The 27042-nt window shown below is 39.0% G+C and overlaps 1 protein-coding gene across 10 annotated transcripts in view; it reads right to left on the bottom strand.

Moving 5' to 3' along the window:
- Positions 1 to 27042, bottom strand: part of SOX6 (SRY-box transcription factor 6) — a 581763-nt gene that overhangs the window by 254241 nt on the left and 300480 nt on the right. For all 10 annotated transcript variants that reach the window (XM_042446808.1, XM_042446810.1, XM_042446807.1 and 7 more), the window contains one exon: positions 4193 to 4282. In XM_042446808.1, coding sequence (XP_042302742.1) covers positions 4193 to 4282 — 90 coding nt within the window. The remainder of the gene's footprint in view (positions 1 to 4192; positions 4283 to 27042) is intronic.

Genomic DNA, 27042 nt, shown 5'->3' with positions numbered 1-27042 from the left:
TGAATTTTCTTCTCTTTTAGCATTTCTGACTATGCAATCTTATTCAAATTAGTTTTCTTAAAATCCAGTTTGCATAGCCTACAATGTGATCATTTTCACCCCAAGTTCCCACTACTTCTAAATTCCACAACTTCTCTGCCCAGTTTTCTCTCTTGGTAAAAAATCAAATCCAAGATAGTTGATCCCTTTGTTGCCTTTTCCATTTTTTTTTTTTTTTGAAAAATTAATTTGTCAGCAATTAATTTATAAGGCAAATTAGGAATCTATTAAACCTTACATTTCTTAGTGGTTTAGTTCCAGTAAACATCAGGGTAGTTGACCTCTCTCATTACTGCTACAATTTGGCATGTAGTTCTATAGCACAGTGATGTTTCCATGTCATTAACAAAATTCCTGAACAATCTTATAACCTGCCTTCCAAGTTCCACATCACTGACCCCCTAACATGTGTACACATATCTTAAATATAATGCCACTCCTACTTCCTACTAGTTTGGGATATTATTTTGAAGAGGTCATACTCCTTAACTACTACATTGCAGTCTTGAATCCGATCCCACTTGTGATGCCTATTACACGAATGTTGTTAAGAATCCAAGTTCATAGTATTTATTTCCCCTGTTCTGTGCCTGAATGAAGTGTTAAGACATTTATTATTTTTCCCTGACTAATGGCAGATTCATGGCATCATCACAGTGCCCCAGTTTCCTCTACATCACTGACAATTTGAAAAATTGTCTTTCTCTGCTACAGGGTTTAACTTAAAGTTTTTAAAGTTCAAGATGAAATTTCTAAGACTCCTAACAAACATATTTCTACCAACAGCCTTAAGGTACAAACTGTCTCTTCCTAAAAGCCTTTCTTTGTCAAACTGCAGGCTGTGGATGAAGCACTGAAATCTTTTCCAATGACACCATCAGCAGAACCAGTTGTTCACTTGTAGAAGTTTACTCTTTTTACTTGTTGCATAATTTTGTGCAGCATGGACTGATGAGATAACAACCTGTATACCAATGTTTATCAGTTTTCTACCTAGACTCTCATAGTGACTTGTGATATGTTGAAGGCAGTATCATTTGTTCCCATGTGGATCAGAAGGAACATCACATTTTAGATCTTTGCGTCAGGAAGACAGCATAACTCTCAAAGCACACTGTCAGGTCCACACACATCTGCTGCTATTCTCCTCAGTAAGAAGTTACCTAGATATTTTCTTTCTCTCTTCCTCCTCTGGAAAGTGGTAAGAGTCCTCCCATCCACCAAAATCTCCAAGGTCACATCTCTGCTCTCTGAGGCATGTGACAGCTGTCTCTGTTCACATGGCTGGTCAAAGGAAGAAAGTGATTGTATTTATAGCCCTGAAAACAGAGCATGGGGTGAAACAGATGGCCCCAAAGGGGCAGCATGATGCCATCCCTAAGAGAGCTGGACTGGAGGTGCAGCAGCTGCACGCTGTAGCCCCAATCCAGCCAGGTTCCACCCCAAAGGTAAAAGCTGCCCCTTCGCCTCTAGAGCCGGCTTTTCACCAACTCGGGGGCAAGTGGCATCTGAACACCATGCCCCCAAGTCACCTGGAAGCTAGGTGGCATGTAATGGCCAGCACAACTTCCAGGCGACTCAGGGGCACGGTGTGTCTAAACACCACACCCCAAGCCAGCTTTGAGATGCACTTTCAGAGCTGTCTGTTTCAGCCCATAGTTTCTGACAATATTGTTTCTCTGTGCCATATTCTTCCAAATGTTTGTCTCTTGGACTGTATAGCTTTCCTCAGCCCTAGAAATATTCCATCTCTCTAACTCTTCCAAGAGAGTCTGTTCTGCACCTTTACGTTTTTCCTGATGAGACAAAGAGGGGCATGCACACATCAAGCTGTTATATGTTTTCTTCTACAGTGCAACCAGTTTGCACATGTTGCAGTTATATAGAGTTATATAGAGAGTTATATAGAGAGTAAAACAAATATGGATTTTGCAGGGCATTGCAGCAGCTCCCACACCATCCATGCCTTGTGAACATGGTGACACTGCATTTTTGTCTTCCTCTCAAACTCCCTTGCTAAATGTCCACACAATAGACTCCTGTTTACTTTTCCTGTTCCCATGCTCCAGATCTTGAAGACTGTAAAAATACCTACGTAGAGCCTACTGGCTACTATCTCCATCCCCAACTAAATGAGTATTCATCTTCCTCCCACAGCAAGCCCCTCTCCTTAGACCATGTTCTCTGAGAGACCAAAACTAATAAAAGCCCACATGTAAACAGGCTGTCCAAGCAGAGTCCACAAGCTAGTGTCTGCTTGATGCTGTGGTTCTTTTTCATTCTTTCGCCATTGCTTATATTAGGACTGCCATATTTTGGAGTCAAAACCAGAGACTGGTATGTTGACGACCTGATGTCATGGGATTGGTCCTTGTGATGTCACAAGGATAAGTGCATGAGATGGGAGGTGGGTCAAGAAATTGTGGAAACTGTCCATCTGGGCAAATAGGCTCAGAATTTGAGTAAAATCCAGATAGCAAACTAATATGACATCCCATAACTATGAAAAAAACCCATACCATTTTTGGTACCTGAGCAGGCAGCAAAATAGGCCCACTGGAAGCAGTAGTTGTCCCTCTATCCCAGTCAGTCTTACATCTTGTACAATTTCCCTACAGCATCCATCCTCTCTTTCTCTTGTCCCCTCCTCTTGTTCCTGACTTTCTCGTGCATTGGCATTTCAACTCACATCCTTTCTGCACAGTCAGAGCCCTAATGCTAGCTGGGAATGGGTGGAGATGAGTGTCCAAGCTTAAAGTCATCTCATTATAGACAGACTGCTAGTACTGAAAACATACCACTTCCCTGAGACGTCAGCTGGTGCCATGAAACCTGGCAGCTCTGGCTTATATACATGTAAATCTCATTCAAAGCAATTTGGGTAGATTTCACCAGGATTTAGCAGCTTGTGAGTGCAACATTTTAAGTCGATATCCTGCCTAAAAGAAGATAGCCACATAGACATTCAAACAAATAAGCTAGCACACCACTGCCATTATTTTTATTGTAAAGGAGATGTTTCTGTTTAATAGTCAGTTCTGTGAGCAGCATAGAATTAATCATGAACAAAGGTACAGTACTGCTTTTGAGGATAGGTGAAGCAATTTTAATTATTCTTATTTCTCTTATCAAGACTATGATAAATAGACATGGAATCTAATTCATGTATTGATTGTGCCCATTTCAGACAAGACCTGCATAAAAGCAAAAAATAAATGTAAACTGTATCATCACTAATAATTTCTCATCCATATTTTTTGGCAAATATGTGTGGAATCACAAAGACATTTGATGCTGGCACACAAAAAAAGCATAAGTGTTTCTCTTTTTCATTTTCCTCCTTGGCACCCTTCCCTATTACTGACATGTCAGTTTTGAAAGCGAAGGGCACTTTTCAAATAAAGAGTATGCTTTTCAGCTATCCTCAAGAATCAACGCCTCCCTTCTGATAATATAAACAATTCCACAGTAACAGTCAGTGCAAAGAGCAATCCTCTTCACAGAACCACACCTTTGTTTTTTACAATTAGGATTCTTCTCTCCAACCACCTAATTTGTTTTCTTTTTAGTTTATTCACAACCTTGTTCTTACTCCGAACAATTTGCAGCTCTTTGGAAGAGACCAGTATGATCACACAAAACGAACTGGAAAATCAACGAACTCAACAACTCCCTAAGGTGTTTTCTTTTTTAAAAAAAAAAAATCCTTTTCAAAGCCAAAAAAATATTCAGGTAGCAAGTTAATGGGTTACTAATTCGTCCATGATACCACATGAAAGTAGGAAGTGGGAGGTATCCTATAGAAATGCAGATATATCTCTTTCTTTTATTTCCATGCTTACTATAGGAAACTGTCAGGCAAGCTAGAGAAGGCAAACTGTTCCTGTGCAAAATGGACAAACCAGGAGACCAGTTAACGTTTTAACCACACAGCCCCACCTTGCAAAGTTTAGTGGTGTCACAATGGATTGGATCCACAAAATAAAATCCATTTTCTCACTCAAAGATTCATTTTACTCACTCAAAGTGAAAAATCACATTAGTATCTTTAAGAATTTATTTTGTATGCTAGAAGATCTGGGGCTATTTTTAAAAATAATAATAATTAAAAGACTAACTTTCAAATTAAAATCTAATGTCTAAATTACTGTACCTTTGATTTCTCCAAGGAGTTCGCTTGTGTTTAATCTTTCCATTTTCTCCTTCCAGTCTTTAGAAAGTAATTTTTCCATGCAAGATGAATCTATGTTTTTAAAAAAGAGGAAAATAAAAACATTAACAAAGGGACTTTTAAGTTATGAAAATAACAGGCAGAAGGTCTGACATACTGTTGTGACTCTTGCACTGTTTCAGTGTTAAATAGTTTAAATCAATTTTCTAGTTCCAACCAAAGCAGATCCACTGAAACAATGGGATTTATACAAGAGTAGTTTAGTGGACCTTCTTGAGCTAAGACTAATAGCTTTACTTGAGCCAATATCTACCAATATCTTATATTATGAACATAAATCAATCCAGCATAAGCATGACACTCTAACTCTGCACTGTTGAACTGACAATAATTACCATTACCAAATGTGGCTTAGTAGATACATCAAAAACATTTGGATTGGAGAGAAAATCCTGTCTAATGCTGGCCTAGGTTCTTCCACAACCTCAATGGCAACTAATGCAGCCAATGTTCTATATCTCAGATGAAGTGACATATCCAAGTACCAGAGCCCATGGCCCACATCCTCACTCAGTCATCAAGTCTGTGATAAATCCAGCTCCTTTTTATCACATGTGTGTGCTACAAATGCAATTTACATTGCCAAGTTCTGAGAACAAGCTGAATGTAAATGACTTTGGATGTTGAACCTATTGTTAACAAATTCTGCAATCTAGCATAGGTAATAAAAGTTTATAATGGGATTATAACCAAGAGGCATAATCCTTGTTCAGCTTCCCAAATGCACAATTATACTTGCAGCTCTATCACTCTAGTCAATTCTGTATGTCATCATGGATTCACACAGGGTAAATTTATTCTGTTATCCTGGCAAAGATCTTCTTTGCATACTGGGAAGTGATCACATACACCCCTCGACCACAACCATTACTACAAAGGTCTGATTTTTCTCGTTAAAAGAAGACAGTCTATATGCAAAAATAAATTATGAATAAATAAATCAAATGTCTGAAACACGTTTCATCTTATTTTGAAGATGGTTATGGTAATGGTGATAAATACAAGCATCTGCATCCCTAAGATAGGTATGATGGAGGCAGGCATACCATCCCATATCTTCCAAAAATAGAGTATATAGATCAAATCTGCCCTTTTCCTGACTTATCACACAGTTGTCCAGTGCTTTATAAACAAAGTTCTCTTAAGCCAGCTCAGTTCATCTTTTGGCAAAGGAAAGCAGGGTGTGAGAGCCGTTGCAATTCCCTTAACCTGGTATGCTGCTCTTCTTTCATATCTCTTAAAGATATGAAAAAGCTCAACAGAATGTGAGAATATTGTTTGTCTGACAAAGATTTTGTTTGGATGTAGCACTAAACCAGGAGTGAGTCAAGCGCAGCCCTGAAGATGTTATTGAACTGCAACTCACAGCTGCCTTAACCAGTGGGGCCAATGAAGAGGGATGCTATGAGCTGTAGGCCATGAACATCTTTGTGCACCCGTGTAGTATAATTGCCATTACTGGAATGACCCACAAGAACACTTGCATGCTTCCCTTCCTTTTAAATTACATCTGGAACAGCCATGAAGTTTGAACGTTTATTTTTCCATTTTAATTAATTACAGCTCTTTGTGACAGCAATATCTCACTACCACTGTGTGGTTAATCTTAAAGTAATCATTTGTTGAAACAAGTCAGCTACAGATTTTCGTTTCAACTAACCATAGTTAGGTTTAAATGCACTTTATGCTTCAGAATGTTTAAATGCTCATTATGCTTAACTACAGTTAGAACAAAATAGAAACAAATCTTCAGTTTTCATTGTGAAATTAATTATAGCTCTTATAATACTGAACCATCATATAGCGTTATATCCAATTAAGGGAAGCCAATATAGTAAAGCTCCCAGCTGTAACTCTCCTTGGATTTTAACATGTTGCCATTTTGTCTGAAGAAAACCTTCAAGAAAGTTGAGCTTACAACACTTTATGGATATCTCTGGAAAGAGAATGCAGTTTGTAGTCCCAACACTACCATCCTCCAAGCAATATTTTAGTAGGAAAGCCAATTTACTAATTACATCCTTTCAGAATGAGAGAGAGGAGAGAGAGAGATTAAGGAGTTCTATATTAAACAGACATGATTAAAATACTTGTTACACAATAAAGCAAATACTTTAATTTTAACAACTACAAGCCTTTATCACTTTTATGAGTTTTTGGCCACATAATAGAAGAATCAACAAATAACCACCAATTATCAATAGAATGTTATAATTTCCCAGTTTTTCTGATGTCATCAATTTAAAAAGATGTCCCTCTTGTGCCCTGCCAAAATTTCAAGCCCCTTTATCCCAACAAGAATGGTAGCTTTATATTGATAGTTATTGAAAATTACCATTAAAATATTTTAACTAGGATACCTTCTCTCAATTTATGAACAAAGGACAGGAACGTACTTAAAAAGTTACAGAAGCAAGGATCACCACTGACACTTAAATCATTTTTTATGTTATCAACTTCATAAAAGATTTCAATAAAAAGAGAATCATCCTTTAATTCAATGGACGAAAAATGCAGAGAAAGCGAGAGACAAAGAAGAACATCACATGGGAGGCTTACCATGTGTAACATCAGGAAATAGTAATAAATTGTGTGAAACCCATGATAGGCTTTCATGCCCCTGCATGATTCTCCCATGAGTGAATCGTCATGGAGGCATCAGCGCTCATTCTTCCCATCATTTGGCAATAACAGGATCTTCCATCATTGTCAATTGGCACTCCAAGAACGCTTTACTGATGAGGTGAGCAAGCGCCAATGCCTCCATGACTATTTATTCATGGGAGAAGTGTGCGGGGTGTGAAAGCACATCACAGGTTTCCCTCAATTTATGGTGATTTTCTGATGATTTACACATGGCAAGCCTCCCATGTGATATATCAGAAAGAAAGAGACAGTGGGAGGGAATCTATCCTGCCAATTTTCAACTGATAACATTGTGGGTTTTCCTCCTTTAAAAAAAACTAAGTGGAAAATATCTGAAAAGAGTCTTATTGTGATACAGTTCTAGATGACCTGTAGCAATTGAAGCACAGTTTACAGCTCTGTTGTTGTTTGGAAAACTATAATGTTGAAAAATAATGTAAAACCCCCACAACACCTGCTTAAGGTGACATCAATATGAATACAAGGCATGTATTTTCAATATCTGGTTTCCTGAAACACAAAACTGATCTAAAATAACTCTAGAAATTTACTAAACAAGACAACAATAAATCCCAGATAGTTTTGCTTGCTTAACAAATTTGTCTGTGTGTGTGTTGTGTGCTTTCAAGTCTTTTCCAACTAATGGCAAACTTATCATAGGGCTTTCCTGGCAAGATTTCTTCAGAGGAAGTTTGTGACTGCCATCCTCTGAGACTGAGAGCATGTGACTTGTCCATGGTCACCCAATGGGTTTCATGGCTGAGCTGAGAATCGAACCTTGGTCTGAAAAGTTGCAATCCAACATTCAACCACTGGGCCACACCAGTTGTATCAATAGGATTGGTATCCAATGGTGCAGGAACTCATGGTGTCACCCCCCATTGACCACCTCTCATACCGCACCACACAGAATCCTTAGTAATGTTTTTTATACTAACGTTACTCATCAGTCATAATTTCCATATATCACTGAATGTAATGGTAACAGTTTTTACATAAACTAGCAAAATTAATATTATACATTTAAATTACAATATCATCCTATCAACACAACCTAAATGTATTAACATGTGCATAGTTGCATGTAGTTAAAGGGAAATTTTAGTAAAATGTGATGTTTTTAAAGAAAATTTGGAAAAAAATTTAAATTAATTTTTAAATTACCTTTTAAAAATTTCATTTAAAAAAAACGGGGCCTCTCCTTTCTCCTCCCACTGAGCCTCACCCCACTGATACCATCTCTTGAGCATTTTAAAAGGACACAAGCAAATGCCACCGCCCATTTCTGCCAAAAGGCAGAAATTTGAGGAGCACTGGTGTCACTCTCAGTTTAGGGTATAAGCTGGTGTGGACCACACCTCCCTAGTGATGCCACTGTGCCACACTTAGATTTATTTAAATCACAATTTTGCTTTCCATGTAATATACTAAAGTGGGCTAGTACTCAATCCTTCTGTGGAAGGAGAAGATCACGTAAGCCCAACTTTTTCACTCATGTTTCTTGTTGTTTACTGCCATCAAATCAGCTTTGACTTATGGTGACTCCAAAAATGAGAAACGTCCAAGTCATCCTATCAGCAACAGGCCTGCTCAGGTCTAGGGCTGTGGCTTCCTTGATTGACTTTCTCCATCTGGAATGTGGTCTCTTTTTCTTACTGCCTTCTACCTTATCAGACATTATTCTCTTTTCTAGTGAGTCATAGCATCTTCTGATTTTCCCTGGTGTGCATTACATTAAATTAATTTTCAGTTTATATATCCATCTCCTGTCATTATATGTATGTTTGCAGGCACCTAAAGCACACATTGTGTGAAGGGATTATAAAGTCCAGTCTGCTAAGGAAGAACTCCAGAGAAAGTTAAGGCATAGTCTAATGCAGTCAATGGGTGATTCACAATTAAGAATTTGGTATCCCAGATGGAGTTAAGTTTTCCATGTTCATGCTCAGCAGCCATAATCAACCAAAAGTTAATTTACTCACTCTGATTGGTGCCATTAAACATGGTTGGAGAGCGAGTGCATTCTAAATGTGTTTCCCATCATACCTTATGGCTAGGTTAATAAAATCATTCTGGCCTAATGTTTTTATTCAACAGAAAAATTGGACTGGTCCCAAGGACTTCTCCATTCAGTGAAATAGATAAAACACAGAGATACCCTAAATGACTATAGAATTGCTGTGGCACAGAGGTTTTTGTCAGAGATAGCTTTTGTGAGGTTTAATATCCCAAAATATAGATAACTATATCTTTATTATATATGGATTATTAATACCCCACACTTATTCTATAGATACTTGTATTTGTGGCTTCATTTCAACATGGCATAAAAAAGCAAGCTTCCCCAGAAGGGTAGTGATTATAAATACTTCTCATTCTGTGCAATAGACCTATGAACCTGAATATGCATGTGCTTACCATAACAAGCATGTCAGTACTCATACACTAAGTAGGTTTTAAAAACAACAACAAGAACAACAGAGGCCATGTACTGATGAGGCCAAGCCTTCTAATATCTCCCTCAAAGATGAAGGAAATCCCACATTGCTCATGCCTAGATTCGTTCTTCACTACTCCTTCACAGGCTCAAAAGGCTATCCCTTTAAAGGAAACAGTTGTACTAGCATTGGATTATTAACTAATTTGTGAAAAAGCATGTGATTTAACCAGCTCCCAAGTCCTACCCACAGAAGGGCTCTTAATGGTAGCTAAAACTAATGCTAGCAACCCAACATGTGCTTGGAGCAAGGAATCAGATCAGTGTTTCTCAGATATTAACTCATATACTGATTTGTAACATAGGCACACACATAATAAAAAACGTGTGACTGGTTGGTTTGGAAACATTGGCTGAAAAATGTAAGAGATATGTAATTAATAAATAATTTAAGAAGAAGACACTGATATCGTGTCAGAATATGCCTATTTCACTGGTAGTGCAATCCTATATATACATCTGCTGAAAACTAAGGCTGCATCTGCACTGCAGAAATAATCCAGTTTGACATCACTTTAATTGCACCAAATTCCAATGCTATGGGATCCTAGGAATTCTAGTTTATTGTGTCACTAAGCTCTCTGAAAGAGAAGGCTAAATGTCTCACAAAACTACAATTCCCACAATTCTATAGCATTGAGCCATGTCAGTTAAAGCAGTATCAAATTGGATTATTTCTGCAATGCAGATGCAGCCTAAGATTCGTTGTTTTTACTGAGGCTTGTTGTTGTTGTTGTTGCTGTTGTTGTTGTGTGAATGTCAAGTTGCTTCCAACTTACAGTCATCCTAAAGCATACCTATCACAGGAGTTTCTTGGCAAGATTTTCTGAAAGGGTTTTTGCCCTTGTACCCTGAGGCTAAGAGAATGTGATTTGTCCAAGGTCACCCAGTGGGTTTCCATGGCTGAGCAGGGATTCGAACCCTGGTCTGCAGAGTCATAGTCCAATACTCCAACCTCTACACCATGCTAGAGACTTACTCCCAAGAAACTGAGAATAAGATTGCAGCCTGACTCCCTTGCTCGTTGCTCAGCGAATTCCTGTGCTGTTTTCTAGTGTTGTACAATTGCTGGTTTAAAGATATGAAAAGGACACTGAAGCATCATTAAGAACTGTAAAAGTATGAAGTAAAAATGTGGTGTTTGGAGGGAACTGAGGAAAGAAAGAGAATGAAATTGAGCCCTGCAAATACAGCACAATGCATTTAAAACAGATAACGTGAACTCCAGATTTAACACACAGGCCCACAAGATGAAAAGGATGTCTCTGTGATGAAAACAATTAACATTTCTCCACTGCGTAATCAATCAGTTTTGGTATGGAAAGAATCTTTGAGTACAGATGAAGAACAAGTGTGCTAACTATCACAGGCAAAGGCTTAAGTTCTTTTGACTAAATGAAAGTCATCTTGATCCTATCAAGGGCAGGCCCTCCCCCCTTCTCTCTCTTACCCATGACAATCCCCAATCTCGTGACCTTCAGCAACTGAGGAAGCCCAGTTCTACCTTCTTGGAATACTATGACCTTCATGTGGCCTGCATCCATCTACATAGGCTTTCCCTTCTCTAACGTCTTCCCCCACCCCTGTTATTTTTAATTTACTGAAGTAGCCCTCGCATTACTTTCTTTGACATACAGATGTGAAGAATCTATTCATGAAGGGGGTGTGTGTGTGTGTTTTGTTTTTTATGGTAAAAGTCAGACATAAAAGAAAGCCTAAATGTGTGCGTGCTGTAGCAAAACTTCAAAGCCCTCCCTGTCAGACATTATTATTTCAAATCAGCACTGACTTTTTGAGACTCAATAAAACACTATAGTGCACAGTGGCATATTTATAACAGCCATATCAATGGCAAATGTGATCAACTGTCTCATTCTTGCTTTGAGAGCCTCACTTGCTCTCTCTCTCTCTCTCTCTCTCTCGCTACTTTATAATAAGCTTCTTTCAAAACATGTTGTAACAATACTGTAAGCCGATAATTACTGCTGATATGAGTTCTACAAGATGACTTGTTTGCATACAATCCTTCCCATATTCAGGCATTACACAGTGACAGAAGACAAAAGCACATTGATTTATTAATAATGATTGCAAATGTATGGCAGGTCTATAAACAATACATAGATATATGGAACTAGGTATTTCAGCCAAACCTGGCTCCTTTTTTCTCCTTTTATTTTCATCTTAGTGCATATAAAATTATATCAGAATATAAGGAAAACAGTTTTGAAGACGCAATATGGACTTTATAAGCACAAGCAACTATTTAAAAAAAACACTCTCAAAACATGAAATAATCCTCAACAATTTGACATCTGTATTATAAAAAACAATCAAGTCATTCATATAGAGATACTATTAGAACTGGGTGTTATATTTTAAAGAACTATCATAAAGCAACAGAATGTGCCTATATGCAGAGTGATAAGTATATTTTTTAAAAAAAACCATCCACACAAAGATCATTGCAATTTCTATTTTTGTTAGGTGATCCTCATTGACGAATGAATTCACACACATCAGTTTCATGAGATAAATATTTTATATGAACACAACCCCCTGTGACCAAGGTTGGCAGTTATCATTGGGGGTAAACTCTACTAAATCTTCCTAGGCATGGTAAATACTGGTTTGCATCATAAAGGGGATGAGTCAGATATTATAAATTAATGCCAGTTCCTTATTTTATTTTATTTTTCACATTTGTGATGCAAACTTCAGTTCCCTAAATAGGGTTAAGTCACTAGATCAGGGGTAGGCAACCTGCGGCCCGTGGGCCGGATGCGGCCCGGTGAGGCCTTGGGACCGGCCCCAGCCCGGTCCTGCCACCAATTGCCGCCAGGGCCTTTGGCCTCTTGCACAAGGACCTTTGGCCTATCAGGAGGAGGCAGGCAAGGGGGGCAAGTGGCGGGCAAGGGGAGGCAAGGGGGGGCAGTTGTCTATAGAAGCCTCAGAAACATGCATTTATATTAACATTTTTTTAAAAATCAGCAAATTTTTTCGTGTGTCCTCCATTTTTAAAAGAAGTGTCATCCATTTGAAAATGTTGTCCTACATTTGTCCCGATTTATTTATTTATAGAATTTTTAAAAAATTATTTAATTATTTATTTTTTGGCTTCGGCCCCCCAGTTGTCTGAGGGACAGCAACCCGGCCCCCGGCTCAAAAAGGTTGCCTACCCTTGCACTAGATGCTGCCTGATCACAGAGGCTAAGGAGGGTCAGACCTGGTTAGTTCTTGGATGGGACACTGCCAAGAAATACCAGGTGCTACCAACTATATTTCAGAGGAAGGCAATAGCAAACCACCTCTGAATATTCCTTGGCTAAGAAAACCCTGTCAATTTAATGGAGATACCGTAAGTCCAGTGGACTTGAAGACACATACACACTGTATGTGTGTAACTTTACCGTGACAAAAGTGAACAGAATAATGTCACCTGACTGTCTTACCAATAATAAAAGGTAGATTTATTATCTATATCCTGTTTGGTCCACATATGCTTACTATGGATGGCCTCTTATAATAAACTAATGTTTTATTGGATTTTAATTTGAATGTATAATGTATAATTTCTTTTCTTATGTATTGTATTTTATGGAATGTTGTGCACCGCCCTGATTTTGTAGAAGGGCAGTATATAAATAAATTTTTATTTATTATTATTATTATTATTATTATTATTATTATTATTCTTTCCTTTCTAAACCATGTTAAACTGAACTACCACCAGCAGAAGATTTAACTGAGACTACTTGACACTGGAGAGCCAGCGTAGCATAATGGTTTGCACATTGGACTATGACCCTGGAGACTAGGGTTCGATTCCATGATTGGCCATGGAAACCCACTGGGTGACTTTGGGCCAGTCATGCACTCTCAGCCCCATAAAACCCTGTGATTGGTTCACCTTAGAGTTGATGTAAGTTGGAAATGACTTGAAGGCACACACACAAAAAAAACAACTTGACACTGATCTCCTAGCAGGATTTTTTTCTAATTTAGCTTGGGGCAGAAGGACTGGGAATGGGTAAATACTTCTTTCTCAATTACATGTAGCTTGTCCCCACATACTAACATACTAGTACCACAGGTCAAGAAAGAAACATTTACTTACTTACTTACTATATAACCCACCTTTTCCCTTATACAGGATCCAAAGTGGCTTAAAAATACAGTATAGTTTTGAAAATTGTTCCTACAAAAGTTCAAAAAGCCAGTAGCATTGTAGCCAATGATAGATTCATAGATTTCATTCAGGGGCAGGGTTAGACTTCTCTTCCCTATCCCAAATGGTGCTAAGCCTGCTTTGGGATAGGGCTTAGTATTTTGGAGACTTCCTTTAATATCTGAACTAAAACCCAAGCTGCATCTGCACTGCATAAATAATACAGTTTGATACTGCTTTAACTGGCATGGATTAATGCTATGGAATTATGGGACTTGCAGTTGTATGACTTATTTAGCCTTCCCTGTCAGAGAGCTCTAGTGTCACAACAAACTAAAATCTCTGGATTCCATAGCATCGAGCCACAGCAGTTGATATAATGTCAAAGTACATTATTTCTGCTGTGCAGATGCAGACGGAGAGTGGGTTCACTGCCCTTCTGACACAGAACCTACCAGCTGCCACCGCCCAAATAGCTGTGAGCAGCAGAACAGCACCAGTAATGGAGATAGCTCTTTGTGTCCATACACAGAGAAAGTAGCATGGTTTAGGTCTCCTTGATAGAGGTTCTCCCAGGGTCTGGCTTTAAACAAATTTTGAAGCAGGCACCAAATATACTTGGTCATTCCATAAATAAATAAATAAATAAATAAATCTCAAATGCAGCTGGCCAATAAACCATATAAGGTATATACTGTATATGCTCATGTATAAGTCTAGAAATTTAGGTCAAAAATTGACCCAAAAAAAACCTGAATTGACTTATCCATGAGTCAATGTAAGTACCGTATCTTAACTCTTATTTAAAAGAAGGAAACATCCCCTGGTGAAAGGCAAGAGTATAATCTGTCTTGGAAGCACTGATCCCCTTGACTCTCCCATCCATCTAGCTTTAGGAGTGAGCACAAAGAGGAATAAATGTATTCATATATTTATTTATTTGTCCTCTTTGGAGAAAAACATTTCTGCACAATATGATAAAATTAAAACAGTTCAGACCTCTAGAGAGTTCTCCTAAACTTTTATTTTAAACTCTCTAAAATAGTAAGTTACTTATTATTTTGGAGAGTTTAAAGTTAAAAAAAAAATAAGGTACTTATTATTTTACTCTGAACTACACACATATTCCTAAACAATCAGAAGCTCTGACTAGAAACTCTGGGGTTTCCAAATCCAAACACTAGGATATAAATACTGGTTGTTGCCAGGCGTGTTATCTAAGCTGAGCTTGACTGGGGAAAGTGCTTGCAATCTTTACCAAGCCAGCCCAGAAAGGTTTACTTAAAAAAAAAAATCTGAATCCCTCATGAAAACTCCAATGCACATAGATAAAATACCACACACTGATGTGCCCTCCCCCATTTTTGTTTCCATCTCCGCATACAGGGAGGACCCAAGATGCAACTCTGACCTTTATTTCTTTAATTTATTTATTAAAAAAGCAAAACCTTTCACCTTTCAAATGTTTTTGTTCTCCTAAAATAGCTCATACAATGCTATATTCCCCTTTATTTTTAGCCGAGAAAGAAGAGAAAGCATGCTTTTCCCATACAGCAAGGCACAGATATAAACATCAACACAGATGCTCTGTGAGAGAGAGCTGGGCTTCTCAGGCACTTGATCATTAAGGAATGCACCAACTGTTTTAGATAATCTTGTGCCAGCTCAAATTCTGCTCCGCACTCCCCTCTGGGAGTGGTCAATCTTGTCCTGCTCCTAATTTTTTCATTTTCCCCACTCCTCCAGGTCCCCCCCCCCTTCTTCACATCCAGAAGAGGCATGGGAGGAGGAGAACAAAATCTGCAACAAGCAAAGGAAAGAAGGAAAGAAAGAAAGAAAGAAAGAGAGAGAGAGAGAGAGAGAGAGAGAGAGGAGACCTGCTTCCCCAAACAGAGAAAAACTTTCAGACAATTAACCCTCCCTTCTTCTTTCAGATAAATTACTAAGTATCAAATGCAATCTGTTTCCTTTGTTTACTCAATATGAACAATTTGTAAATGACTCAAGGATAAAATTCAGAAAATGTCATTTTAAATTAGAACCATTATAAACATGCTAATGACTGCTCAACTAAAACATGCAGGATCACTGTAGAGAAATATATTTAGTTCCTGAGAAAATACCGTTGTATTGCTACAGAACTATTTGGACATTAGACTGCATGGTTTACTCCCTGAAAATGTTAATTCCACGAGCACTGTTCCAGATAAAATCCATTTGGTATGTCAAAGGGAGCTTTCCAAAATGTCAACACAACTGCTTAGATATGTCTCGGCACATTCACAAGACAAAGCTATATTTTCAGAAACATATGTATGCTTCATTCTTCTCCTTTATCTTCCATTATGGAATGAATTTGTGTATTAGATTGCCCTTCTTCACTAAAATGTATGCTCCTGAACTATTTGTGTTAGAATGATGATACAAAACAGACTTCACATATCCATAATTTTCTTTCCAGTGCGTGCACCTCTTACTTAATTCCCAGAGTAGCATGAAATGCTGGTGAAAGGTGGTATCAGAATCCACACAACAGCAATCACTGATACTTAGATAAAAAGGAGACACAATTTACTAGCAATTTTCAAGAAGATGAATACCTGAATTGACACTTTCAAAGAGTACTATACATCTAATTGCTCTATCTTATCAGAGTTCTTATTACTTGAAGCATACCAACCAAAAGGATTGTGCTAGCTCACATTTAGGAAGAAAGCATGATAGGGTGCTTTTACAAGTTAGGGGAAACCCCAAACATCCAATTATAGCAGATACTAATGTTCAGAACAATAGCCAAATACATTGTACCCATAACAGACAAAAAGAATCTGGCCAGGTTTTTTGCTTGTCAGAGCTATATACTGTATATTAAATCCACCAGAAATTCCAGCTTGCTCTGCACTAGATTTTCTGATTTTCCATGAACTAATAATGCACTCTGCAAAAAAAAAAAAAAAAAAAAAATCACACAATTGCAGTGCTGGATTATTCCCTAATACTAAAACTCTCTCCACTGAACCAAAAAAACATTAGTATAAATAGCTTTTGTATTATTGTTTCTTTTTCTCTCTAGATAAGTGTAATTTGTTGTATCCATGTGCCTTCAAGTTGTTTCTGACTTATGGTGACCCTAAGAGAAACCTATCTACAAATTTTCTTGACAAGATTTGTTCCAAGGGGGGAGGTTGCCTTTGCCTTCCTCTGAGGCTGAGAAAGTGTGGCTTGCCCAAAGCCACCCAGTGGGTTTCCATGGCTGAGCAAGTATTTGAACCTATTTGGTCTTCAGAGTCATAGCATGCAAGAACATTATTTAAGCCCTACACCTGAACACCTCACATTCATAAGAGGTGGATGCATCCCTTGTCTTGACATATTGAACAGGGATGTCTGCAGGGCCTTTTGCTCACCTTCACCTGATTGCTAGTAGAAGCCTCCATATGGCCAGGAACACTACTTTCTCAGGGTTCCTCTTTGAACAAATGTTCAACAGTGCATAACTAGGGAGCTTATTGCTCACCATTTTAAATTGGCTGGAGCTGGGATGCGGGATGGAGGCAGGGATTATCACTCATTAAATCACTGGCAAACAACCAGCCACCATCAGCCCAGGTCCAAGCCATGCTCCGCCAGCACTTTTTAGAAGTCGGAAAGCTTTCCGACTTCTAAAAAGTGCTGGCAGAGCACAGCTGGGACCTGGACTGGTGGTGGCCAGCAGTTCGGCGGCAATTTAGTGAGTGATAAACTGTTAGATTTACACTTCAGTCTTCTCCATATAGCATGGTTGGTTTGGGATTTAGATAGTTGAGGTGATGTTCATGAAGGTATTGGAAGTGGAACCAGTGAGTTTAGCCTCACATGTGTTAAGAGTCATACAACATCTGGATTGTACTAAACTGTGAATGAAATCCATATTGATCATTGTCAGAAGAGATCCATTGAGAACAATGGGACAAGCTAGTCATAGATAATATAAATCCTACTCACTTCAACAGATTTAGTCTAGGCCAACCTAATGTATGTACATTTCCAAACTCTTAGAGATTATTGCCTATCGCTGCCACATCATGGCATATTAGTGAGATTTAATAATCTGAGGACAGTCCACTGCCTACTTTAAAGTAAACCCACATAATTAAACCAACACAGGTAATCGTAACAGTTGAAGGTTTAGTAACATCTGATCATAATAATTATTACAGTGTATTTTCATAATATTCCTTTTTCTAAAAAGAAGGTTTTCCAAATAAATAAGTTACAAGATCACTACCTGACATTATTATCTGAATAAATATAATCTTCTGTTCTCTTTATTTGGAATGATCTGTTCCCCTATTAAAGAAATATTATCAATAACTTCTGTTTTTACTTTTAATGTATAGTTTTTGTTATGACACGATGGGGAACAAGGTTGAAGAAAAAGGTGTAAATATGTCAAATATATCAACAAATGGATTTTGTCCATGTCATTTACAAAATTACAAACTAAAGGAAACAAATGGTATAAAGATGTAATATTTTTACTACAGAGTGAATCTCTCTTATCTGGAATTATGAAATCCAAAATTATCCTCATTGTTGGCTTTGTGATGGTTCAGTAGATTGACTGTTATAGTCATTACTAAAGACTTTGCAGTATGGACAATGAGGGATCTGCTGTAGTCACCTGCAACTCTTGTGGGATGTTTTTCTTCTTGCCTACAGAAGTGGAGAACTTCACATGCACCAAGTGCAAGCTGGTAGCACTCTTGGAGGAGAAAGTGCAGCAGCTGGAGTCCAGAGTAGCTACACTTCAGCATATTAGGGAACAAGAGGATTTCCTGGACACAATAGAACTAACCATCTTGGATGAGTACCATGCAGAGGAAGATGCTAGGGTGGAAGAGGTCACTTGCCAAACACAGGAGGCAGACAGCTGGAGGAATGTCACAAAGAGAAGTAAGCCAAGAAGGGATTGTTCGGGGAGCTTGCAGCTAGAGAATCGATTCAAAGCTCTTTCCCTTATCAAGGAGGATGAAGAAGAGCAGCATGGACAGACTTCAGGGACAGAACAGGGGAGCCTGAGAGTCCCACCCGAGGGAACAGTCGCTGCTAAGCCTCGGAGGAGGCGTGTGGTCGTAGTGGGGGACTCCTTGCTGAGGGGTACAGAAGCAGTGATTTGTAGGCCTGACAAGATGTCTCGAGAGGTGTGTTGTCTTCCAGGTGCAAAGATCCGTGATGTGACAGAGAGGCTGACAAGACTGGTCAAGCCTACTGACCAATACCCCTTCCTTTTGGTCCACATGGGAACTAATGATACTGCAAGACACAGCATTCAGAACATCAAAAGGGATTACGAGGCGCTTGGTAGGAAGCTGAAAGGAATGGATGTACAGGTTGTCATCTCGTCTCTTCTGCCAGTTGAAGGGCATGGTCCAGGAAGGGAGAGGAAAAATAGCAGATGGTGCCGCCGAGAAGGATTTGGATTCTTCGATCATGGGCTGCGGTTCCATGAGGAGGGACTTCTTGCAACGGATGGGTTGCATCTCACGCCAGTTGGAAGAAATGTTTTTGCCAACAGTCTCAAGAATTTGATCAGGAGGGCTTTAAACTGAGTTCCGAGGGGAAGGGAGACAATATTAAGGAAGGCAAAAGGGCTGGAGAAAATAGTCAGACAGACATAGAGGAAACAAGAAAAAAAAGTGCAAGGACCCAACAGTGGGAGGAAAAAAAACTTGCACAGGCAGCAAGTAAAAGGGAACCATGGTCTGCGATGTCTCTACACTAATGCACAGAGCATGGGAAATAAGCAAGATGAACTCGAACTCCTAGTACAACAAAGCAAATATGATATAATAGGCATCACTGAAACCTAGTGGGATGAGTCTCATGATTGGAATGTGGAAATAGAGGGGTATAACCTTTTTAAGAGAAACAGGCCAAACAAGAAAGGAGGAGGAATAGCACTATATGTCAGAGATATTTACACCAGTGAAGAGATCCAGGACATCAATCATGGAAGCCAGGTGCAGAGCATCTGGGTAAAAATTAAAGGGGAGGGAAACAACAAGGATGTTACGGTGGGAGTCTACTACAGACCCCCAAGTCAGACTGAGGAATTGGATGATATCTTTCTAGAACAGATGACCACACAGTCAGAAAAGAGAGATGTAGTAGTGATGAGCGATTTCAACTATCCTGATATTTGCTGGAAGTCAAACTCAGCAAAATCCTCAAGGCCTAGCAAATTCCTCACTTGCCTGGAAGACAATTTCATGGTCCAAAAGGTGGAAGAGGCAACAAGGGGGTCAGCTATTTTAGATCTGATCCTAACCAACAAGGATGACTTGGTTAATGGGGTGCAAGTGGTGGGATCCTTAGGTGGAAGTGACCATGTTCTCCTGGAGTTTGCAATAGAATGGAAAGGAGAAGCCAGGCATAGTCAGACACGCATCCTAGACTTTAGGAGAGCGGATTTCAGTAAACTTAGAGAAGTATTGAGGGCGATTCCATGGTCAGAAATACTAAAAGATAAAGGAGTTCAGGACGGATGGGACTTTCTCAAAAGGGAGATACTGAAGGCACAATTTCAAACAGTTCCAGTGAGAAAGAAAAACGGGAGATGTCTCAAGAAACCAGGATGGATGACTAAGGAACTTTCAACCGAGCTAAGTTTGAAACGGAACATGTATAAGAAATGGAAAAAGGGGGAAATCACAAAAAAGGAATTCAAAGAATAGCAGGCATGTGTAGCGGTAAAGTCAGAAAAGCTAAAGCGCAAAATCAACTCAGGCTTGCTAGAGAGGTTAAGAACAACAAAAAGGGCTTTTTTGGATATGTCCGCAGCAAAAGGAAGAAGAAGGAAACGGTAGGGCCACTGCATGGAAAAGATGGCAAAATGCTAACAGAAGACAAAGAAAAGGCAGAATTACTCAGCACCTTCTTTGCCTCAGTCTTCTCAGAAAAGGCAAAGGGTGCTCAACCTGAGGATAATGGAGCAGAGGACAGAATAGGGGAATTTCAGCACAGAATAAGTAAAGAGATAGTAGAGGAACACCTTATTAATATAAATGAATTTAAGTCTCCGGGACCAGATGAACTCCATCCAAGGGTATTAAAAGAACTGGCAAATGTAATATCGGAGCCATTGGCAATAATCTTTGAAAACTCCTGGAAAACAGGAGAGATTCCAGTAGATTGGCGGAGGGCAAACGTTGTCCCCATCTTCAAAAAGGGGAAAAAAGAGGATCCCAACAATTATCGTCCAGTTAGTCTGACATCAGTACTAGGAAAGATTCTGGAGCAGATCATTAAACAGAGAGTCTGTGAACATCTAGAAGGCAATGCCATAATCACAAAAAGTCAACATGGGTTTCAGAGAAACAAGTCATGCCAGACAAATCTGATCTCTTTCTTTGATAAAATTACCAGCTTGGTAGATGAAGGGAATGCTGTGGATATAGTATATCTTGATTTCACTAAGGCCTTTGACAAGGTTTCCCATGACATTCTTGCAAACAAGCTTGTAAAATGTGGGCTAGACAAAGGAACTGTTAAATGGATCTGTAATTGGTTGACCGGCCGAACCCAAAGGGTGCTCAACAATGGCACCTTTTCATCCTGGAGAGAAGTGACCAGTGGGGTCCCACAAGGCTCTGTCCTGGGCCCAGTGCTATTCAACATCTTTATCAATGACCTGGATGACAGAATTGGGAGCATACTCATCAAATTTGCAGATGATACCAAATTAGGGGGAATAGCTAGTACCCCAGCGGACAGGATCAAGATTCAAAATGACCTGAATAGACTAGAAAGCTGGGCCAAAGCTAACAAAATGAAATTCAACATGGAGAAATGTAAGGTATTGCACTTAGGGCGGAAAAATAAAATGCACAGATAGAGGATGGGTGAAACCTGGCTGAATGAAACTACGTGTGAAAGGGATCTAGGAGTCCAAGCAGACCACAAGTTGAACATGAGTGAACAGTGTGATGCAGCAGCTAAAAAGGCCAATGCTATTTTAGGCTGCATCAATAGAAGTATAGTGTATAGATCAAGAGAAGTAATAGTGCCACTGTATTCTGCTTTGGTCAGGCCCCACCTGGAATATTGTGTCCAGTTCTGGGCGCCACAATTCAGAAAGGACATTGAGAAACTGGAGCGTGTCCAAAGGAGGGCGACAAAAATGGTGAAGGGTCTGGAAACCATGCCCTATGAGGAACGACTTAGGGAGCTGGGGATGTTTAGCCTGGAGAAAAGAAGGTTAAGAGGTGATATGATAGCCCTGTTTAAATATTTGAAAGGATGTCATATTGAAGAGGGAGCAAGCTTGTTTTCTGCTGCTCCAGAGAACAGGACCCGGAACAATGGATGCAAGCTACAGGAAAAGAGATTCCACCTGAACATTAGGAGGAACTTCCTGACAGTAAGGGCTGTTCGACAGTGGAATGCACTCCCTCGGAGGGTGATAGAGTCTCCTTCCTTGGAGGTCTTTAAACAGAGGCTGGATGGCCATCTGTCAGGGATGCTTTGATTTGGGTTTCCTGCATGGCAGGGGGTTGGGCTGGATGGCCCTAGTGGTCTCTTCCAACTCTACGATTCTATGATTCTATGATTCTATGAGTGTACACACACTTTGTTTCGTGTATAAAATTACCTTTAAACTATATGTATAAAGTGTATACAAAACATAAATGAATTTCATGGTTAAACTCAGGTCATCTTCAAGATATTTTATGTATATGCAAATATCTCAAAATCTGAAACATTTTGCAAACCAAAATACTTCTGGTCCAAAGTATTTTGGATAATGGAGATTCAATCTGTAACTATCTTATAATATCCACTGCAGCATCTTCTCGGCAGGGGAATAAGGTTTCTGAATGTGGTTCTTTTATTTTCATTCAACATTTGCCCACAGATCTATTCTCGCTTAAGACAGAAACTGTCTTGTGTTATGAGTATGCCCAGAATTTGAAACCATTATAGAGGCTAGTCTGCTCATCACATGAAACAGGACTTTATCAGCAACAGCTCCTCTTACAGAATTCAGTTTCAAGAGAAGTTAGGTTGCACCCATCCTTGTTGATCTTTCAGTGAACACTGAAAGCTATGATTCTGTCTGGCCTTTTGTTTTAGATCTAGCCTGGATCTCTTTTCATTTTTAATCTTATTTTTTTAAAATACCAGCCAGGGGCTCCAGGTCTGGCATCATTCAGTAGCTTGCTAAAATGATTACCCAGCCTATTGAGGGCAATTAGCTTACACTTTGTAAACCATGTAGTACACTGGTAAATGGTATAGAAATGTACTTGCTATTGCTGTTGCTATTTTACTGTATTTGGGGATCTTGGTGAGCAGAAAAGTAATAGATAGATAGATAGATAGATAGATAGATAGATAGATAGATAGACAGACAGACAATCATGCCACTATTTGCTGGGTGCTTAGTGTGTCTTCCAATAGTGTTACATTCAAATACACAAATCACTTGATATCTTACCATTATATCAAAGGGAAGATTCAAGGGTACCATAATACTTGTGCCTGGCTGCATGAAAACAAAATCTGAAAGACTAGTTAGTGATCACACATGGGCTGAAATCCTGCTCATTGGTTGCTCAGTGTAAATTTATGCCAGCACAGGTATGCACGAGTTATGCTACTGTAGGATTATACAGGATTGCACCATTATATAATCAGTCATGCAAGAGCTAGCAATGCATTGCATTCGTTTGACATACTACGATGTAGTTATTCCTCAAGCACCAAGTGAAATGGTGGAAAGGAGAAGCCTCCTAGAAAGTGCAATCACTTGTACTATAAGTACACCAAAGCAGTTGTTGCTTGCACAGTCTGAATACTCTTGTGAAACATCCTTGAAAGTATATCCACTTATATAACAGTATTTACAGGAGTAGATGAGCAGTCTGGTCAAAGCAACTACAATTGGCTGTCCTGAGAAACTGCCAAAAGGAAAGTTAAAAGCCAGGAAATGCATTCAATAAATTTAAAAACTCACAATCAAATAACAAGAAATATAATCATTATATTAGGTCTTGTATAAAATCTACCACCCATCTCTCACAAATAATACCTTAAATGTATAAAAACACTCTTACTGTGAAAAAGAATATCTGAAGTGGAAAGCCTGCCAAGGGTTTCCTTTTGTACGTTAAAATATACAAAGGACAACATAATAAGCTCTTGATTTGAAATTACTTCAAATGACGATAAGAAAGAATGAAAACAATAGTACAATCTCATCTTTGTTTATGCTTTTCCAAGGTCTACTCAGCACACAAATGGAATTCTTAACAGGACAAAATTATCCTTCCACCTCTTCCAAACAGTAGACACATTTTCAAGTGCCAAGGCATTACTGTAATGCTGCAGAAAAACCTGTTTGCTGTTAAGGTAAATGCTGTAGACTTTGAGATACAACACAAAACCCAAAGTGTTAAGGGGGGAAATGATGCCCACTTTTTAAACCCCAGAATGTGACACATTTCGGGTGACTTCTTACCCTGAAAGACATGCTGAAATGTGTCACATAAAGGTAGTTTAAAAACATGAGTGAGTCCCAAATTAGGCTACAAAATTATTAACTGAGAGTGGGCATTTTGTTTACAACAAATCTGTGTGCTTTCCACTACACCAACTCTGGCTGCATCTGCACCATAGAAATAATCCAGGTCGATACCACTTTAATTGCTATGGAATTCTAGAAACAGTAGTTTTATGAGACGTTTAAACATGAATTCCATAGCATTGAACAATGACAGTTAAAAGTGGTGCCAAACTGGATTTATTATTATTATTATTATTAACATTTATTTATAGAGCGCTGTAAAATTTACACAGTGCTTTACATAGTAGGAATCAAAATTTCTGCAGTGTGAATGCAACCAAACAGTGAATTTCCAGGCCTTTAAAACCCCAATTGATTTGAAACTAAGGCCCAAAACAGATGGACCAAAAGCATCACCTTCAGGCTGATCAAGGCGTGATGTTCAGATGATGCATACCCCTAGATCAGGACCAAGTTGTTCTGTGGTTGCCTAAGGCAGCCCAAAACTGGTCACAAAAGGAGCACAAATAGTGGCTCCTTGTCAGCGGTCTGTTGCTGACTGTGGCAGTGGCCAGCCTCAAGACCACAGCATCTGGTCACTGTGGACCCACACCACTCAGGGTCCACTCGCAGTTAGAGTGGTCAGAAGCCACTCCAAGCCACCCATCTGCACAAGGCCATAGTTACTTGAAAGACCAATTTCTTACAAAGATACCTTCTCAAACCATAAAGTATTTGGGGGGCCCTGCTTTAAATGCCCCTGCCAAATGAAGAAAATTAGTTACTTATCAGGGAGAAAGCCCTTTTCAGTGGTTGTCCCATAGTTATGCTCTCACAATCCTAGAGAAGGCATCATCATTATAATGTTTTCCGTACTAGATTAAGACCTTTTTATTTACCCCAAATGTTTAATTCAGATGTGTCTTCAAGCCTGAGCTTCTTAGATGTTATTATCTATGTTTTCAAAGTACTTCAAATGGGCTTGTTTCTTTGTTTTGTTTTTCCTAGGGCTGTTCTGGTATAAGGTAAAGATGTGAGGAGGGAGACAGTGCTAACTATGCCCTTCCCTTAGAAACTCCGGTCAGTCTGAGATGGTGAGTTTCTCAGCCAGTGCTACCAATTAATTCTCTACACTTGATCAGAAATACTGATTTTTTTCAACATTCCCAAATGTATGGCAAATATACATGGATAGTGTAGATTCTTCAATTCAGAATGTCTTCCGTGTAGAATGTGACCAGATATTCCAAGGGAGGAGAGCAAACATGGAACTTGTGCACGTCTCATCTTCACACATTTACCCTCAACTGCACATGCTTATAATCCCAGAATAGGGTATCTGTATTTTAATTTTGTATTTCTCTGTGAGCTGTCCAAAGGATATCTCTTTGGGAACAACTATATAAATTGAGCAATAAATAAATAAATACAGGTATGCTCTTGGGAAATACAAATATATGTATGTATGGAATGGGCCTATGCATACCCTTCAACATTTCACAGATGTAAAGTGGGACACATCATGTGACTAAGCAACATCAAAGTGTAGTCAAGGTGGCAATAATTATTAATGAAGGACACACAGGCTAGGAAAGGCTGTACCAGTTTGCTTTCGTCTGAGCCTACTGGGAAAATTCTATCCCTCCTCTCCTCTCCCCCTGCGGAATGCAAATTGTTTCAGAATTCGGTTTGCAGCAATTGAGGACAAAAGAGGGAGAGGAAGAGGAAAGAGGAAAAGAAACAGGGACATTTTAAAAGCAGCCGAGAATCAGATCAACTGGGGTTGTTCCTGCCAAAATGGGACAAAAATGGGAGCCCATGTACATTCTCTCTCTCTCTGTGTGTGTGTGTGTGTGTGTGTGTGTGTGTGTGTGTGTGTGTGTGTCTATATCTGTAATTCCTGTGAGTTACATGTATGTGTTTAAACGGAAGACATCAAAAGTGCTAACATTTAGTAACTACAGTATCCCACATTAAAAAAAAGAGAGGATACAATGGATTGCCTCCAATAGCATCCGTCTCCTGAAGAACAACATTTGCTAGAGAAAGGTAGCATTTTAGGTACGCTGAAAGTAGCATCCCCCTTCAGCATCTTACATACTCCAAAAATATACCCTACAGGCTTGTGGGAGGTGCTGGGGGCTTATAGGGGAAAGAGGAAGGAAAATCCTCTTGCACAAAACAAGTCTACTTGTGCCTCATTAAATATAGAAGTTAAATATTTCTATTTTGACTTCAGAAAAGGATTATTTGATTTGGATGCTAAATCCAGATTTTGTTGTTACAAATTCTTGAATTAATTCCCTGAATTTTGGTCTCTTGACTCCAGTGAAGATTTGTGACTACTGACAAAGCCATGGACTCCAGAACTAAAGATGCTCATGCTATTTCAATTGAGTGCCGGTGCTTAGATTAACATCACAGGCTAGGAAAGAATGATTTGAATTTTTTAACAAACATTATGCATGTGCCTTTATATTACCTGTCAATTTATGGCAACTCCACAAATTACATACGGATTTCTTAGGCAAGAAATATTCAGAGGCGGTTTTGGCCAGTTTCTTCCTCTGAAATATAGCTTGCAGCACCTGGTATTCATCAGCAGTCTCCCATCTAAGTACTTACCTGGGCTGATCTTGCTTAGCTTCCAAAATCAGTCAGCATCTCATGCCTTTAAGATATTTAGCCCCCCGTAGACATATAAGATACCCAAAAAGTAATTAGAATACATTTTTTTTTAAAAAATTGCTCTGCATACAACAGAAATCACATCTCTCCTGAATTTTAGATCTGCAATAAAGATATTCTAATTAAAAATAAAACTGTTATGAAGCAAGGCACAGTTAAGAAGCTAAGCACTTTTACAATGCATGGTTATACAGGGGTAAGCAACCTTTTTGAGCTGGGGGCCGGGT

The sequence above is a fragment of the Sceloporus undulatus genome, chromosome 1 (genome assembly GCF_019175285.1).
Source record: "Sceloporus undulatus isolate JIND9_A2432 ecotype Alabama chromosome 1, SceUnd_v1.1, whole genome shotgun sequence".
Lineage (NCBI taxonomy): Eukaryota > Metazoa > Chordata > Lepidosauria > Squamata > Phrynosomatidae > Sceloporus > Sceloporus undulatus.
This window is presented reverse-complemented; position numbering and strand designations above follow the sequence as displayed.